Source organism: Anomaloglossus baeobatrachus, chromosome 7, assembly GCF_048569485.1.
Source record: "Anomaloglossus baeobatrachus isolate aAnoBae1 chromosome 7, aAnoBae1.hap1, whole genome shotgun sequence".
In the NCBI taxonomy this organism is placed as follows: Eukaryota; Metazoa; Chordata; class Amphibia; order Anura; family Aromobatidae; genus Anomaloglossus; species Anomaloglossus baeobatrachus.
The window spans coordinates 235631139-235650904 of record NC_134359.1 but is presented as its reverse complement, the minus strand read 5'-3'; the positions used below and the strand labels follow the sequence as shown (position 1 = coordinate 235650904).

At 42.7% G+C, this 19766-nt stretch overlaps 1 protein-coding gene across 1 annotated transcript in view; it reads left to right on the top strand.

The window, feature by feature from the left end:
* The first annotated feature begins 1834 nt into the window (after positions 1-1834).
* The window catches only part of LOC142246106 (uromodulin-like), a 71027-nt gene continuing 53095 nt past the window's right edge, over positions 1835-19766 (top strand). Inside the window, exons 1-5 of the mRNA XM_075319119.1 lie at positions 1835-1950; positions 8926-8976; positions 10471-10626; positions 14446-14687; positions 16877-16999. Of these exons, the coding sequence (XP_075175234.1) occupies positions 1875-1950; positions 8926-8976; positions 10471-10626; positions 14446-14687; positions 16877-16999 (648 nt within the window). The 5' untranslated portion in view covers positions 1835-1874. The remainder of the gene's footprint in view (positions 1951-8925; positions 8977-10470; positions 10627-14445; positions 14688-16876; positions 17000-19766) is intronic.

The window sequence follows — 19766 nt, the reverse complement described above, 5'->3', positions numbered from 1 at the left end:
GTAATTTTGTAATTTCTTAATAAACAATTACATATACTAATCCTAAAGTTTCATATACTTTTGCCACTCATGTACTTGGATATTGCAACATTTTCCTCATTTAAAAAAAATTCAAAGTCCAATATTTTGGCTCATTTGGTTGTCTTTGCTTGTAAACCTGATGTAGTTTCAGGTCAAATTTATGTAGAATTATGGGAAATTGTGAAGGGTTCACAGGGTTTCAAGCACTACTGTATTTTTATTTATTTTTGCAACTACTCTTGTTTGTGATTCAGTTTTGGTTTAAGGCTGCTTTCACACTACGTTTTTTTAACATGCGTCATGAACGTTTTTTTGCTGTAATAGCGGATCCTGCTTTTACAGCAAAAAAACGCATGAAAACGCAAGTGTTATTTTGCAGGATCCTGTCACTTTAAGTTTATGGGCGGGCATTGGAGTCATGTGATCGGGAGTCAGTGGAACTGAACGTGAAAGACTGGGAGCCGGCTTCTGACAGCTGCAGAGGCTCGTAACCAAGGTAAACATCGGGTAACTTGCTTGGATACCCGATATTTACATTGGTTACGAGCGTCTGCAGCTGCTAGGAGCCGGGCTCCCAGCACACGTAACCAACGTAAACATCGGGTAACTAAGAGAAGCGCTTTGCTTGGTTACCCGATATTTATCTTGGTTATGAGTGTCCACAGCTCTCATGCCGGGGAGAGAGAGGAGAGGTAGGGAGAGAGAAAGAGACAGAGAGAGAGAGGGAGAGAGAAAGAGAGAGGGAGGGAGAGAGAGGGAGAGAGAAAGAGAGAGGGAGGGAGAGAGAAAGAGAGAGGGAGGGAGAGAAAGCAAGAGAGAGAGAGAAAGAGAGGGAGAGAGAGAGAGGGAGGGAGAGAGAGAGAGAAAGAGAGGGAGGGAGAGAGAGAGAGGGAGGGAGGGAGAGAGAGGGAGGGAGGGAGAGAGAGGGAGGGAGAGAGAGGGAGGGAGGGAGAGAGAGAGAGAGGGAGGGAGAGAGAGAGAGAGGGAGGGAGAGAGAGAAAGAGAGGGAGGGAGAGAGAAAGAGAGAGAGAAAGAGAGGGAGGGAGAGAGAAAGAGAGAAAGAGAGGGAGGGAGAGAGAAAGAGAGAGAGAAAGAGAGGGAGGGAGAGAGAGAGAGAGAGAGGGAGGGAGAGAGAAAGAGAGAGAGAGGGAGGGAGAGAGAGAGAGACAGACAGACAGAGAGGGACTGATCACCCGAGGCTGGTTTCTGGGCATGCTCAGTAGAGCAAGCAGGATCCTGTCTATCAGCATGCCAGCGTTCACATGCAGTATAGTCAGGATCCAGCAATTTGCAGTATTTGGACGCAGCTCAAAAATGCTACAAGTTGTGTTTTTGAAAAATGTTAAACTACAACTCGCCGGATCCTCACTATAACGCACGCAAACGCAGGTGAACGCATGTTGACGCGAGTCCATTGCAAATGCATTGAAATGAAAACGCATTTGCACTGGATCCGTTTTTGCGTTAAAAAAACGTTCATGGCGGATATTAAAAAAACGTAGTGTGAAAGCAGCCTAAGTTATATTTTATGTTAGTGTCAAAGCTCTAAAATGCAAGATGATTGTACTAATCTCTAATGAGCTGACATGATTTATGATTGAAGCCTCATTATGTAATACACATTGCATCACTGTGATACCACACAAAATAGTTTTCTGTGTTTGCCTAATCCCTTGTGAGAATTGGTTGTCCTTTCTCCAGAAATGTTTATTTGTGGGGGGCTTTTCCAAGGAAGTTCCTTATCCTCGTGACAATATATACAGTATATATCTCTCTGTGTGGAAATTGCACATAGTATCATAGACACTTCCAATCCAAGAACTTAGCACATTTCCCAGATTTGAAGATAAAAGATGATCAACCTCTTCTTTGTGCTTTTGCTGTTCACCTACAGTCTCCAGACATATTCTGTCTCATTGGGAAGCAGCCGTGAGTATTACGGTTCTTATTTCTGTTTTTGGTTATTCATTTCTTCTTTTTTCCTATTTTTGTAAACAATAGGGTTAGGGTTATTTTTCTTGAATGGGGTATTCCAATATCTTAGTGTTGCATATCTCTAGGATATGTACTAACAGCCTTTCCCAACTTTTAAAGTCTCTGTCATTTAAATTTTTATTTCATAAATCAATAGTACACATGAAAATAAGGAACGTTGTAATATTCTTATCAGATATATATATAGATATATATATAGATATATATATATATATATGCTATAATATCTATAATATATGCGATAGGACATGGCAGTTGGTGCTTTTAAAATTCTATGGAGAGGGAGGAGCTAGAGAGAGACAGAAACATTCTACTGCAAGGTTTAATGAAACAACAGTTAGGCTGTGTGTGCACGCTGCAGATTTGGTGCAGAAATTTTCTGTATGCTGTGGCAAAAAAAGCGTCAAAACCCAATGTTGTTTTGATGCAGTTTTTGATGCGTTTTTTTTTTTGCCGCCAAGAAAGTCAATGAATTGATGTCAATGGGTGAAAAAACGCTGCTAAATCTGACCAATAATTGACATGCTGCAGATTTTTTTCTACATCAAAATCTGCACCAAAAAAAGCATGGAAAAGAAACGTGTGTGTGCACAGCAAATTTCATAAACTTTTCTGGCATCAGGAAAGCATGCGGATTTTGATGCACATTTAAAAAAAAAAACACAGAAAAAAACCCGCAGTGTGTGCACAGGGCATTCGGCTTTGTGCGCTCGCTGCAGATTTGGTGCAGCAATTTTCTGCATCATATCTGCACCTTCTGGCAGAAAGGCACATGCGTTTTTCTTAATGAAATCAATGGGTGGAAGGACTTAAAAAAAAACACAGGAAAAAATGCACCAACAATGGACATGCTGCAGTTTATTTTCTGTACCAATTCTGCAAGGAAAAAATAAGCAACGTGCGCACATCACTTCAGAAATCTCATAGATTTTGCTGGCATGAATGTAGACATGGAGATTTTGGCTACAATCTGCACCAAATCTGCATAAAAAAAACGCACTGTGTGCACTCAGCCTTACAGTGCTCCATAGAACTTATAAGCACCAACCGTCATCTCCTATGTCAGTAATATGAAATTCTGTATTCATTGAAGACAGAAACCTGTGAATTTAGCATTTTGAGAATGAATAAATCAGTCCAGGAGGAGAAAGAAGCAGATTTCTCTAATAACATTTATTAGAACGTTTCTCATTTTCCCATTTACTAATGATTTATGGAAGAAAAAAAAAATGATGGTTAGGTTATGCCATAAGGGCTCTGTTGCAGGTTCTTGGACAATGATTGACTAGAAGAATCAATATATAAGAGACATCAGTGAATTGGCCCCCTTCTTGCTAAGGCATTGATCATTAAGTTGCTGTGGGGAAAAAAAAAACATTAGCAATTTTCTTGAAGTTTTCTCAAACTTATTGTTATATTCTACTCTGCCACTTTGCCACTATAGTGCTACAACATATAGTTTCCATTTCGTATTTGTCAATTATTTTTTAAAAAACAGTGTGAAAGGATTTTTGTATTTGTCTGCAATTGTCCCCTAAACTATATACTTCTGGTCACAACCGGAGTCAATGTTTAGATTTCCAAAAGCAGAGAAGTACAGCAAGGATAGACATTCTGGCTGTGAAAATGGGTTTCAGGTCATTACTTTTCATGTCCTATTCTGATATATATGAGGTGTGATATTGTACATCTGCACTCACATCTATGCACAGTTATTAAATTCTATTTTAGTTTTACATCTTCATTACAGGTATTGTGCGAAATGTAGGTATTGTATAGAATATATGATTTCTGATAACCTGTAAAAAATAATTCTGTATATATTTTCCAGATATTACTGATATATAGATCGTAGACTTTGTTTAAGGAAATGTGTTAAACAACCAAACTGCAGCCTAAGATATAAATGTAATTTATAAAATAAAAACTGTGCACTAATATGTATATTTTTCATAGCCTTAGTTTGTGTATTTCATATATCTAATCTGTATATATCTTAACCCTATTCTGTACACATTCCCCATCCCTAATATTTACACATATACGCAGCCTAAATTGTATACATTTTCTTGCTCTAATCTGTATACATTTCTTTACTTTAATCTGTACACATTCCCTTACTCTAATATGCACACATTTCCTTGCTCTAATCTGTACAAATTTCCTTGTCCTAATCTATACACATTCCCTTGCTGTAATCTATACACATTTCCTTAGTTTAATCTGTACACATTTCTTTACTTCAATCTGTACACATTTCCTTGCTCTAATCTGTACACATTTCCTTGTTCTAATCTCTATACATTTTCTCGTCCTAAACTATACACATTTCCTTGCGCTAATCTGTACACATTTCCTTGCGCTAATCTGTACACATTTCCTTAGGGTACCTTCACACTTAGCGATGCAGCAGCGATCCGACCAGCGATCTGACCTGGTCAGGATCGCTGCTGCATCGCTACATGGTCGCTGGTGAGCTGTCAAACAGGCAGATCTCACCAGCGACCAGTGAACAGCCCCCAGCCAGCAGCGACGTGCAAGCGACGCTGCGCTTGCACGGAGCTGCCGTCTGGAAGCTGCGGAGACTGGTAACTAAGGTAAACATCGGGTATGGTTACCCGATGTTTACATTAGTTACCAGCGCACAGCTGTGTGTGCAGGGAGCAGGGAGCCGCGCACACTGAGCGCTGGCTCCTTGCTCTCCTACCATAGCTACAGTACACATCGGGTTAATTAACCCGATGTGTAATGCAGCTACATGTGCAGAGAGCAGGGAGCCGCGCACACTGCTTAGCGCTGGCTCCTTGCTCTCCTAGCTGCTGTACACATCGGGTTAATTAACCCGATGTGTACAGCAGCTACATGTGCAGAGAGCCGGAGCCGGCAGCACAGGCAGCGTGAGAGCTGCAGATGCTGGTAACTAAGGTAAATATCGGGTAACCACCTTGGTTACCCGATGTTTATCTTGGATACAGCTTACCTCAGCTGTCAGACGCCGGCTCCTGCTCCCTGCTCGCTTCATTTGTCGCTCTCTTGCTGTCACACACAGCGATCTGTGTGTCACAGCAGGAGAGCGGCTTTGAAGAAAACGAACCAGGGCTGTGTGTAACGAGCAGCGATCTCGCAGCAGGGGCCAGATCGCTGCTCAGTGTCACACACAGCGAGATCGCTAATGAGGTCACTGCTGCGTCACAAAAAGCGTGACTCAGCAGCGATCTCGGCAGCGAGCTCGCTGTGTGTGAAGCACCCCATACTCTAATCTGTACACATTCCCTTACTCTAATCTGTACACATTCCCTTACTTAATCTGCATATATTTCCTTACTCTAATCTATACATATTCCCTTTCTCTAACCTGTATACATTTCCTTACCCTAATCTGTATACATTCCCTTACCCTAACCTGTATATATTTCCTTACCCTAATCTGTACACATTCCTCATCCCTAATATTTACCCATATACTCAGCCTAAACTATATACATTTCCTTCAATCTCAATCTTACATTCAATCTCTACACATGTCCTTGCTCTAATCTGTACACATGTCCTTGCTCTAATCTGTACACATGTCCTTACACTAATCTGTACACATTTCCTAACTTTAATCTGTACACATTTCTTTGCTCTAATCTGTACACATTTCCTTGTCCTAATCTGTACACATTTCCATGCTGTAATCTATACACATTACCTTACTTTCATCTGTATACATTTCCTTGCTCTAATCTGTACACATTTCCTTGCTCTAATCTGTACACAAACCTAATCCTATCCTGTGTGATACTGTCTGCTGAGCTGTGTATCTAACCCTATCCTGTGTGATACTGTCTGCAGAGCTGTGTATCTAATCCTATCCTGTGATACTGGCTGCTGAGCTGTGTATCTAATCCTATCCTGTGTGATACTGTCTGCTGACCTGTGTATCTAATCCTATCCTGTGTGATACTGTCTGCTGAGAAGTGTATCTAATCCTATCCTGTGTGATACTGTCTGTAGAGCTGTGTATATAATCCTATCCTGTGATACTGTCTGATGAGCTCTGCATCTAATCCTATCCTGTGATACTGTCTGCTGAGCTGTGTATCTAATCCAATCCTGTGTGATACTGTCTGCTGAGCCGTGTATCTAATCCTATGATGTGTGATACTGTCTGCTGAGCCGTGTATCTAATCCTATCCTGTGTGATACTGTCTGCTGAGCCGTGTATCTAATCCTATCCTGTGTGATACTGTCTGCAGAGCTGTGTATCTAATCCTATCCTGTGTGATACTATCTGCTGAGCCATGTATCTAATCCTATCCTGTGTGATACTGTCTGTAGAGCTGTGTATATAATCCTATCCTGTGATACTGTCTGCTGAGCCGTGTATCTAATCCTATCCTGTGTGATACTGTCTGCTGAGCCGTGTATCTAATCCTATCCTGTGTGATACTGTCTGCTGAGCCGTGTATCTAATCCTATCCTGTGTGATACTGTCTGCAGAGCTGTGTATCTAATCCTATCCTGTGTGATACTGTCTGCTGAGCCATGTATCTAATCCTCTTCTGTGTGATACCCTCTGTTGAGCTGTGTATCTAATGCTGTCCTTGGTGACACTTTAGACATTTGTGGTCACCAACAAAATGGCTCAGCACTGTGTCCCTACATTTCATTCTCTTCTATCCTTTGGAAACACCCACTTTACTGCAGCTGTAATCCAGGCTATTTCTACAGTGGAATTTCTGTAGGATTTCAGCAGCTGCTCCCTTAAATTTTTTTATATTTTGCTCAATTCAAAACAAATAATAATATTTAAACAAAACATTAAAACATTAATACTTTACATTTTTCAGTTATTGAATATTTTTTTTTTTTGGACGACACCTTCCCTTTAATCTGTACACATTTCCTTACTTTAATCTGTACACATTTCCTTGCTCTAATCTATACACATGTCCATGCTGTAATCTGTACACATTTCTTTACTTTAAACTGTGCACATTTCCTTGCTCTAATCTGTACACATTACTTCAATCTGTACACATTTCTTTACTTTAAGCTGTACACATTTCTTTACTTTAAACTGTACACATTTCCTTACTTTAATCTGTACAGATTTCCTTACTCTAATCTGTACACATTTCCTTACTTTAATCTGTACACATTTCCTTACTCTAATCTGTACATATTATATTACCTTAATCTGAATACATTTCCTTACTTTAATCTGTTAATGTTTCCTTATCTTAATCTGTACACATTCCCTTAACCTAACCTGTATACATTTCCTTACCCTAATCTGTACACATTCCTTTAACCTAACCTGTATACATTTCCTTACCCTAACCTGTACACATTTCCTTACCCTAACCTGTACACATTTCCTTACCCTAATCTGTATACATTTCCTTACTCTAATCTGTATACATTTCCTTACTCTAATCTGTACACATTTCCTTGCTCTAATCTGTACACATTTCCTTACTCTAATCTGTATACATTTCCTTACTCTAATCTGTACACATTTCCTTACTCTAATCTGTATACATTTCCTTACTCTAATCTGTATACATTTCCTTACTCTAATCTGTACACATTTCCTTACTCTAATCTGTACACATTTCCTTACTCTAATCTGTACACATTTCCTTACTCTAATCTGTACACATTTCCTTACTCTAATCTGTACACATTTCCTTACTCTAATCTGTACACATTTCCTACATTTATCTGTGCACATTGACTAACCCTATTTATAATGGACTGAAATGATGCAAGTAGCTTTCAGCTAAGAGTTTCCCATCTTTATTGTCTATTCTATTTTTCATTAGCTTTGATGTTACAGGTTTCATTTTTTAAGTGAAGTCTTTACTTGTTGTCTATGCTTTCATAGTTTGATAAAAACTGCTCGGCATTCTATGATAATTGGAATTCTAGAAAATCCCTAGGTAAAGTATATGTCAAAACAAAAAGCCCGGCTGTGGGTTATTCAAAAGCAGCAAACCTTGGTGCACTCTCCTTCCCCAGGTCCACCGGTATGTCTGACTTTGGCTGCGGCGCTGGCGTTACGCTGGCGCAGCAGCCAATCAGTGAGCTCAGCCGTGAGGCATTCCTTCTACATGGGAGATTATCAGTTAGTGAATGCATACAACCCCTTTAAGTTATATCAAGCTTTGCCAAAAAATCCTATACATTATGTACAATACCTTCACTTCACACAACTGAAACATCTCTACAAAATATGCTTTGGTGATTTGCATTCTGTGACATAGAGTTTTTGCACCAAGCAGTGTAAAGTAATATTCAACCAAGAGAAACCTGATGGACCCATAAAAAGTCATTGGATCCTTGCAGGATTCACTGCCATACACTTAAATGGAATATGTCAGCAGGTTTTTGCTATGTAAGCTGAATACAGCATGCTGCAATGGTTAAAACAGAAAATTCAGGGTTGCCTGTCTTGTCAAGGTCCAATCTGTTGTTTATTTGCTATGTTTGTTTAAGCAGCAGGACCCTTATCATTGCTCGTACTATAAAGTCATGTGCACAGGAGACCGGCACTCCACCTGCTCTGATTGACTCCTCATTGTCAATGTACAATCTCTATAGAGAGTCTGGTATGGGCAAGGACAGCCCTCTCAGCTCTTCTACATGGCTAAATCTGAAAATTCTGATTGTATTCGAACGGCTCCGGACAGTAATCTAAGTGATACAGCATTGGATTCAGAATCTCTTTGATTAAATCATGCTGCTCTCAGTTGAGGTAGCAAAAACCTCCTGACAGATTCCCTTTAAAACAGGTTCAACATAGCTGGAATGAATTAGGGCTATGATGCTAGTGTGAGCAGAACCCTTAAAATGGAAATGTATTTCAAAAATTAAAATACAATACAATAAATGTGACCAATGTGATTTTTTTATTTACAGCAATATCTACCTCCCTACCCTCTACAGCAAAGAAATGCACTGAAAAAACAGGTATCGTGAATGTATTGTTTATATTTTAATAGCACCTTAGCTTAAAAGGAGTCCGTCAGCTCCTTCCTCCTCATAATACCAACAGTAGTGTGGGGTAAGACTATGAGTGAGGTCATTTAGCCTAACATTGTACTTTTATCCCATATGCTAATGAGGTCATATGTCTAGTGAGCATCTAGGTCTGATTGGTAAACCCTGTCCCATGCATTGACCAGTTGGCATTGGTTGTCTACTCCAATGGTTGTCACCCTCTCTAGTCCCCATTGTATGCCTCCTGATCTGGGTAATTATCACATATCTTCTGAGCAAGCCATGTCTGGACATTAGAGATGAGCGGTGTTCGAATCGAACTGTTCGCCAATCACAAATTCGACCTGTTTTAGGTGATGTTCGAGTCATTCGACGAACGCGAACAATTAGCTTCAAATTCGACAGTTCGAGATTATGTTCGATCACCAAAAGCGTAACTGGCTTTTCACAGTAATACTGTCATTCAATGTTAATACAGTGGAACCTTGGTTAACGAGAACAATCCTTTCTGGGACTGTGCTTGTTAACCAAGTTACTCGTTCAGCAAAGCAAGATTTCCCATAGGAAATCATTGCAATGCAGAGAATTACTTCCACAATTTGTTAAATGTCCCATCCTGGTCCCCTATTGTGCCATTCCACACACGTACAAACACGTACAAACACACAAAAACATACACGCACACACACATATTATGCTCACCTTACCTACCGTTCCATCGCCGGACTCCTGGGACTTGCAGTTCGCTGGTACAAGATGTGTATCGGGTAACCATCGCGACCAATGCCGGAACTTCCGCTGACAGAGCGCTGACGTCAAAGGCAAGAGCCGCTTGCCTCTGATTGGCCAGCGCGCTGCCTTTGAGTAGCGTCTGACAGAGGAAGTTCCTCCCTTGTCGCGATGGTTACCGATACACATCCTGTAAAGGCGAACTATGTGTATCGGGTAACCATCACTACGAGGGAGGAACTTCCTCTGTCAGATGCTACTCAAAGGCAGCGCGCTGGCCAATCAGAGGCAAGTGGCTCCTGCCTTTGACGTCAGCGTTCTGTCAGCGGAAGTTCCAGCATTGGTCGCGATGGTTACCCGATACACATCTTGTACCGGCGAACTGCAAGTCCCAGGCGACCGGCGATGGAACGGAAGGTAAGGTGAGCATAATATGTGTGTGTGCGTTCTTGTTTGTGCATGTTTGTATGTGTTTGTGTTTGCCTGCTATTGTTTTCAATGGTGTTCGAAGGCGGTCGATTAATGTTCGACGAACACACCCAAAGTTCGACGAACCGAACTTGAACACTAGGGTGGTGGCTCATCTCTAGTGGACATCTTGGAGTTTCCTTTAATATTAACATGTCATGTTTTGACCCTAAATCTTAATTATAAAATAACCCCCTGCAAGATGTTTATATAACACTATACTTTTTTACTATTATACCTTTGTTTGTGTTTTTCCCTATTCTGTAGAATCTTCATCTCTTACATATCTGGTGGACACAACTGGCTCCATGGAAGATGATCTGGCGCAATTAAAGAAAGTGAATAATTGGCTTCTCGAGCGAGCTTCTTCCCGATTCCCTTGTGGTGTGCGGAAATATACGATGGTGGAGTTCAATGATCCCGGTATGTAAAAGTATTACATATACTATACTCATTTCTTTTATCTTTTATTCTGATCATACACAAAGATTGAGTCAGATACTTGATATGACTAATCTTCAGAAGTAGTCCAAGATATGCAAATGCTTCTTCTGGGCATCTTAGTCTTTGAGTTTCCTTTTTTAAACCCTAGATGAGGCCTCAAATATTATTATATATGCCTTAGTGCCACGTTATACTGTCTTTTAACCCCTTCACGACTTTGGGTGCACTGTTATGTTTAAGGTTGAGACCCTCCCTTTGATGTGGGCTCAGAGGGCGAGCCCACAACTTCCCCTGCACGTTGCCTGATCTGGTCAACCAACATGTGCCTATAACAGCTGCGGGTGGATCCAGTCATGCCTGTTTTAAATCTCACTGTCAATCTCTGACAGTAGGATTTATCGCCCCGACACTGGGGAGTGCATAATTTCCTGCCCCATTGGTGGCCTCGTGAAGTGATCACTAGGCACTGATGGGTTGTCAGGACAGTCAGGGGTCAACAGATGACCACTGTGTCTGTCATGATGAACTATCTGTGAATACTGGCTGTGAGCGACATTAATAGGAAGTCATCAAGTGCTATATAGAGAAGTGCTGATGCTGATGTCCTAGAGCAGAAGCGGTTACACAATCGCAGCTTCAAGTCCCCTAAGAGGACTAGTACAAACAATAAAAACTAAAAAAAAAAACCAAACAAAACTATGAAAAAACAAATCCCACAAAAGTTCAAATTACCACTGTTATGCTCACTGGACGAGCAGGGATTTTAGTAACCCACTGAAATGCCACACACAGAAACCCAAAGGGGCTTGACTACGGACTTTAGCCTGGTTTTCTCCAGAGCCCCTAATGGTGGAGGTGTTGCGCTGCAGGGATCGGTCCGGGTGTTACTTGGGAGACTGGTGTTGCATTGGTTTGCCCCAGGGGTAAGAGAGCAACAGTCACTGGTGGTAGATGACAATGGCAGCAGGTATAGAGGCTCCGTCCGGGATGGATGGATGGACGGATGGATGGACGGCAGCAGCTGGTGACGATACTAGTGGCAGCAGGTATTGTGGAAGATTGCCAAGGTGGCGGCTCACAGCATCAGCAGGTAGATCTAATGACAGCAGCACTCTGTAATACAGACAGGTATAAGCAACAGAACTAGCACAACTTAAACAGCAGCAGCACATTGCTAGTGAACCTGACTACAGCAATGAGTCTAGGTGTAACTCATTGCCCAGGCAACTTCTCAAATGCCAGAGTTGCCTTAAATACCTACGGCCTCCCAGCTGACCTGGGAGGTACTTCCGGGTTAAGAAGACACTTGCCCTTTAAGAAAGGGGCGTGGCCGCAGGCCTGCCCTACCCTAAGGGCAGGGGCCAGGAGCCTGTCAGGAGTACAGATGCTGGGTAGAACTGCAGCATGGGACAGAGAATGAACCAGAGCAGCAGGACGCCTGGACAGGTGAGGGAACCGACGACCACTTTGGGGAAGAGGAGCAGGAGAATGCTAGGTCGCCGGCATGGGGGTTACAACCTCCTCCCCCTTTTTGCCACATTGAAAATAAAGCAATTAAAAAATATATAAAAACACAAATATTTGGTATTGCTGCTTTTTGAAATGCCCGATTTATCAAAGTATAAAATAAATTAATCGAGGAAGAGCATAACGAGAAAAAATCAAAACACCAGAATTAGTTTTTTTGGTTGCTGCAACATCACAATAAAATGCAATAATAAGCAATCAAAACATCACACCTACCCCAAAATTGTATAATTGAAAACATCAGTTCAAGACACAAAAATTAAGCCATCATTTAACCCCAGATCACGAAAAATGAGAACGCTACGGGTCTTGGAAAATGGCGTCAAAGGCGCAATTCTTTTATTTTTCACAATTTCTACATTTTTTTTGTAGCAGTTAAAAAAACTTATACTGTATATGTTGGGTATCTACAAATTCGTACTGACCTGGAGAATGATACTGCCAGGTCAATTTTACCATACACAGTGGGGGGGAAAGTATTTAGTCAGCCACCAATTGTGCAAGTTCTCCCACTTATAAAGATGAGATTTGCCTGTAGTTGACATCATAGGTAGACCAGAACTATGAGAGATAAAATGAGAAAACAAATCCAGAAAATCACCTTGTCTGATTTGGCAAGATTTTTTGCAAATTATGGTGGAAAATAAGTATTTGGTCAATAACAAAAGTTCATCTCAATATTTTGTTACATATCCTTTGTTGGCAATGACAGAGGTCAAACGTTTTCTGTAAGTCTTCACACAGTTAGCCCATTCCTTCATGCAGATGTCCTCTAGAGCAGTGATGTTTTTGGCCTGTCACTGGGCAACATGGACTTTCAACTCCCTCCAAAGGTTTTCTATGGGGTTGAGATCTGGAGACTGGCTAGGCCACTTCAGGACCTTCATATGCTTCTTACAAACCCACTCCTTCATTGCTCTGGCGGTGTGCTTGGAATCATTATCACGCTGAAAGACACAGCCACGTTTTATTTTCAATGTCCTTGCTGATGGAAGGAGGTTTGCACTCAAAATCTCACGATGCATGGCCCCATTCATTCTTTAATGGACATGGATCAGTCGTCCTGGTGTCTTTGCAGAGAAACAGCCCCAAAGCATGATGTTGCCACCCCCATGCTTCACAGTAGGTATGGTGTTTTTTGCATGCAACTCAGCATTCTGTCTCCTCCAGACACGATGAGTTGTGTTTCTACCAAACAGTTCTACTTTGGTTTCATCAAACCATATGACATTCTCTCAATACTCTTCTGGATAATCCAAATGCTCTTTAGCAAACTTCAGATGGGCCCAGACATGTACTGGCTTAAGCAGGGGAACACGTCTGGCACTGCAGGATCTGAGTCCCTGGCGACGTAGTGTGTTAATAATGGTAGCCTTTGTTACAGTGGTCCCAGCTCTATGCAGGTCATTCACTAGGTCCCCCGCGTGTGGTTTTGTGATTTTTGCTCACCGTTCTTGTGATCATTTTGACCCCACGGGATGAGATCTTTCGTAGAGCCCCAGATCGAGAGGGAGATTAAAGTGGTCTTGTATGTGTTCCATCTTCTTATTACTGCTCCCAAGGTTGATGTCCTCACACCAAGCTGCTTGCCTATTGCAGATTCAGTGTTCGCAGCCAGGTGCAGAGCTACAATTTTGTATCTGGTGTCCTTTGCCAGGTCTTTGGTCTTCACCATAGTGGAGTTTGGAGTGTGTTTGAGGTTGTGGGCAGGTTCCTTTTATACTGATAACAAGTTCAAACAGGTACCAAACCTACAGGTAATGAGTGGAGGACAGAGGAGCCTCTTAAAGGAGAAGATACAAGTAATAAAATCTTGCAAAATCAGACAAGGTGATTTTCTGGATTTGTTTTTTTTCATTTTGTCTCTCATAGTTATGGTCTACCTATGATGTCAATTACAGGCCTCTCATCTTTTTAAGTGGGAGAACTTGCACAATTGGTGGCTGACTAAATACTTTCTCCCCCACTGTAGTTAACATGGTAAATTAAAAAAAAAACATTTTTCACAACACTTGGAATTTTTTTTCCCATTTTCCAGTACAATACATGGCAGAATGAATGGTGTCGTTCAAAAGTACAATATGTCCTGAAAAAAACAAGCCGTCACGTGGCTATATTGAAGGAAAAACGTTATGGCACTTGGAAGTAAGGGAGGAGAAAACGGAAAACGCCGGGTGGTGAAGGGGTTAATAAGTGGTATTAAACAGTAATAGGTGAATGATTGTCAAACAAACATTTTTCTTAATATTTTTCTTATTTTTTTGTTTTCAGATATTGGACCTGTTCGAGACACCAATTCAAAGACGGAGTTTGCGGAATTCTTTGATGGGATCACTGCATATGGAGGGTTAACTGACTGCCCTGAACTGGCCATGGGGGGGCTGAGTTTGGCCTTGGAGTCTTCACCACCAAATGCATTTATTTTAGTTTTGACTGATGCTTCTGCAAAAGATTATTCTGATAAAGCATTGTTGACCAAAATATACTCTCTGATAGAAAAAAAGCAAATCCAGGTGAGCTGCGCAAGGTCAAAATATCTAAAGTATATGTTTAACAGAAATATAAATCTAAAATAATTGCATATTATGTAGTATCTGCTAGCTTATACACTGAAGGAAATAATTATTTGAATTCCTACTGATTTTGTAAGTTTGCACACTGACAAAATAAGATGCATATGTGCCGCCCCAGCAGCGGATCGAACCGCTCGGATCCGGGATGGTGTCAGTTCGTGGCTCTAGGGTCTCCGGTCCCGGGGGATTAGGGGCAACACTCTAAAGTAAAAGGGGGATATTTACAGGGGAGTTGTAGTTCGTGACGCCACCCGTGGTGTGCGGTAATTGGGAGTACCGCCGCTGCCGTTGGGAGTACCCGGGGTGATGGAGTGGGGCAGCAAGGTGTCGTTGCCTTCCATGGGTAGCGGTAAGCCCCGGGACTCTGGATGATGCTCTGGGGTGCCGTGAAGGGAAATCACTCAGGTTCTCACTCAGCCAATAAGCAGACACTGACAACCAGGTAAGCCAAGTCTCTGGGTGCCGCTGCCTCTCAAAGGGGAGCTTGCCCAGGTCCCGTCCCCTGCAGTGCTGCCTGGTGATCCGTGACCTGCCTCCTGGCACAAAGTTTAAATTCACCGTAGTGGCCCAGTAGTCTGAAACTTGCCGGGCCCCGCTCCCCACTGTGGCTAAGTGTGGGAGCCTGCTCTCAGGGCTCACGCTTGGGATTTCAGTGAGCTACTTGTTTGGAAATCCTTATCCCCCTCGCTGTGCTAGTGCCCCGATTCTGGAGCTAGTGGGAACAGTCCATAAAGGCTCCGCTCTCCGCAGGTTAATTGCCGGGTTGCCTGAAGCTTCTCCCCGATCTAGGGTCCGTGTACCCCGCCGTGGATTTGGTCCCGGACCGGTGATAGGACCAGGCTGCTTACCGTCGTTTTTGAAAGGTCCAGGCACCTAGCCTCAATCCCGTGTGACTGGGGGTCCGACTCCTCTAAGTCCAGACCACCGTCTGCAACCTAGACAGCTTCTCCTCGGAGCCACTACTCCCAACCTCCTCCACCGTACTACGCCACTCAACTACTCCACTCTTCTCGTCACCCCTCACCTCCCCTTTCCTGACCCCTAAGTGGGCGCCCCTATTCCACTTAAGCCGCCCACTGGTGTGTCTGGTGGGTGTGGTGCAGGGTGTATCTAGGATTTTATTTGCTGTTGGAGGCAGCACTGTAAGATGGGGACCCAGAACCATGAGGGATTTGAATACTGCACTAAGGAGAAAGAGCGTGCAGTACCCTGTGATGACCTGAATAGTCCAGGGGCATCACACATACAGCTGCACACTAAAAGTACAACAATGTATAAGGGAACTCTGGTACTGCATTACTGCTATATGTAAAAATCAGATTTTTAGTTTATGTATTGGCCAATGCATGTAAGCCCAGACACCAACGGCAAGGTAATCTCAATAATCCGGGTACCTAACTTAAATGCCACTATCTAGGTTAAAAACATCCATTTTTCATATAGCAGTAATGTGGCAGCCATTATTCTGCATGGAGGACTATATGTGCCTCATCATTCTGTATGGAGGACTATGTAGAGACCATTATTCTGTATGGAGGACTATGTGGGACCAATTATTCTGTGTGGAAGACTATGAGGGGTCAATTATTCTGTATGGGGGGTTATGTGGGACCTATTATTCTGTATGGAGGGCTATGTGGGCCCATTATTTTGTATGGAAGGCTATGTGGGGCCCATTATTCTATACGGAGGACTTTGTGAGGCCCATTATTCTGTATGGAGGACTATGTAGGGCCCATTATTCTGTATAAAGAACTATGTGGGGCACATTATTCTCTATGGATGACTATTTGGGATCCATTGATCTGTATGGAGGATTTTGTGGGGCCCATTATTCTGTACGGAGGAGTCCAAGTTTTAGTTTTTAATTTTGCCGCTATGTGTATTTGGATTTGATATGCCTGATTCAGCAATGTCCATTTAGGTATCAATATTCATCGAAAGAACTACTTTTTTTGTATCTATCCTTGCTGGACTGTATTTTTGCACTTTATTATATAAAATATTTCAGTTTAAAGAATACACTTGTCAGGTGTTTCAATTATAGAAGAGCTGTTTCCAATGAAATAACAAAATACATCAAATCCTACACATTACTTGACTGCACATTTTCACCTTCGTCCCCACAGGTATTTTTTCTGATCACTGGTCTATGTAATTCAGTAAATGATCCCCAATTCCAGATTTACAGAAAGATCGCATCAAAAAGCTTTGGACATGTGTTTCAAGTCTCTGTCTCAGATCTTGGTAGGGTAAGTACAGAGATGATTCTAGTTCCTATGTAATTTCACATATATTTCAAGAGGTTTCCAGGATTTTTCGTAAATAGGGTAGATAAAGCACAGAGCCTTGCGAAAATATTCACCCCCTTGGCATTTTTCGTGTTTTGCTACCTTACAACCTGGGTTTACCTTACAACAAACGTTTTTTTGGATGGTTTGTATAACTTTATGTAAAGAACATGCCTACGGCTGTGAATATTTTGTATTCCTTTTATTGTGAAGCAAACAACAAATAGGACAAAATATCTGCACTTCAGTGTGCATAACTATTCACCCCCCTAAAGTGAGTACTTTGTAGAGCCTCCTTTTTCTGCAATTACAGCTGCTAGTCGTTTTGGATAAGTCTCTATGAGCTTTCCCTATCTTGCCACTGGGATTTTTGCCCATTCCTCAAGGCACTAAGAAACACGGAGCTGGATAAGAAACAAAGCACTAGCGGACACAGACAGAAAAGGACCCCGTGCAAGAACAATAAATAGGCCCTCTGCAATCCAAATCCTCATCATAATGCACAATTTTGCCTAGTTTGTAGGTAAATGTGAGCCCCCTTACCTCTTGGGCCCCTGTGCTGCCCAACAGGTTGCACCAATGATATGTATGCCCATTCCTGAAGGCAAAACTTCTCCAACTCTTTCAAGTTAGATGGTTTCCTCTGGTGAGCAGCAATCATCGAATCTGACCACAGACTCTCAATTGGATTAAGGTCTATGCTTTGACTAGGTCACTCCAATACATTTCCCCTTAAACCACTAGAGTGTTGCATTAGCAGTAAGCTTTGGTTCATTGTCTAAAACATTGACTGAAATAGGTTTTGCTCAATAATGTCACTGTATTTTGCACCATCCATCTTCCCCTCAACTCGGACCATTTTCCCTGTCCCTGCTGCTGAAAAAACATCCCCACAGCATGATGCTGCCACCACCATGTTTCACTGTGGGGATGGTGTTCTTAGGGTAATGAGTAGAGATGAGTGAACCTTTGGAAGTTCGGTTTGCTGGAAGCAAACATACCGAACCTCCACTGGTCCGAACTTGGCACAAGGAGGTTCAGAATCACTGATTGTCTGTCTGAGTCTCCTCTCACATACAGCCAGCCATAAGCAGATCACGTCCAGAGGAGCGTGGGCAGGATTTTTCAAACTTTTTTTGTTACATCCGATCATGCTGTTGTTACCCCCAGAGCGAGCCGTTCAAGCACTGCAAGCGGCTCACACTGGGCTGAACACCGAGCGTACCTAAGCACAGCATTGCTTGCGTGAATTAAGTTCCCATGTAAAGCATCCGAACTCCGATCCCAAGCCCTAATTTTTAAGTTGGTGTTTTGTTCGAAAACCGAACCTCAGGTTTGCTCATGTCTAGTGATGAGCTGTGTTGGTTTGGCACCAGACATAGCATTTACTTTCAAGGCCAAAAAGTCTCTTGTGACCACCGCACCTTCCTCCATACATTTGGGGAGTCTTCCACATGTCTTTTGGGAAAATGAAAACAAGCCTTCCAATTTTAGGCTTTTTTCTGGCCACTCATCCATAAAGGCCAGCTCTATGGAGTTTATGGCATATTGTGGTGGTATGGACAGATGGTCCAATGTCTGCTTGGGAACTCTGCAGCTCCTCCAGGGTTAACTTTGGTCTCTGTGTTGCCTCTTTGATTAGTGCCCTACTTGCCCGTGTTAAGAGTTTTGGTGGGTGGCCCTCTCTTGGCAGGTACGTTGTGGTACCATATTCTTTCCATTTGATGATAATAGATTTGATGGATCTCTGGGGATAATCAGAAATTGGGATATATTTTTAGAACCCAACCCTGACTTGTACATCTCAACAACTTTGTCTCTGACTTGTTTGGAGATCTCCTTGGTCTTGATGGTGTTGTTTGGTTAGTGGTGCCTCTTGCTTAATAGTGTTGCAGCCTCTGTTGCCTTTCAGAATAAGGCGGGCGTTGCACGTTGCGACATCGCAAGCCGATGCTGCGATGACGCACACGATAGTCCTCGCCCCCGTCGCAGGTACGATATCTTGTGATAGCTGGCGTAGCGAAAATTATCGCTACGCCAGCTTCACATGCACTCACCTGCCATGCGACCGTCACTCTGGCCGGCGACCCGCCTCCTTGTTAAGGGGGCGGGTCGTGCGGCGTCACTGCGACGTCACACGGCAGGCGGCCAATCGGAGCGGAGGGGCGGAGATGAGTGGGATGTAAACATCCCGCCCACCTCCTTCCTTCCGCATATTCTACGGAAGCCGCGGTGACGCCGGTAGGAGATGTTCCTCGCTCCTGCGACTTCACACACAGCGATGTGTGCTGCCGCAGGAGCGAGGAACAACATCGGACCGTCGCGTCAGCGTAATTATGGATTACGCCGACGCTCCACCGATGATACGATTACGACGCTTTTGCGCTCGTTAATCGTATCATTTAGGCTTTACACACTAAGATGTCGCCTGCGATGCCGGATGTGTGTCACTTTCAATTTGACCCCACCGACATCGCAGCTGCGATGTCGTAGTGTGCAAAGTACCCCTAAGTGTGTATATACTGACAGACCCCGGGACATTTAGATTGCACACAGGTGGACTTCCTGTCACTAAGCATGGGACTTATGAAGGTAATTGCTTGCACCAGAATTTTTTAGGGGCTTCATAGCAAAAGGGGTGAATACATATGCACATCGCAATTTTATTTATTTTATTCCATAAATTTAATTTTTGCCTATATTTTTCTCACTGCACTTCCCCAACTTA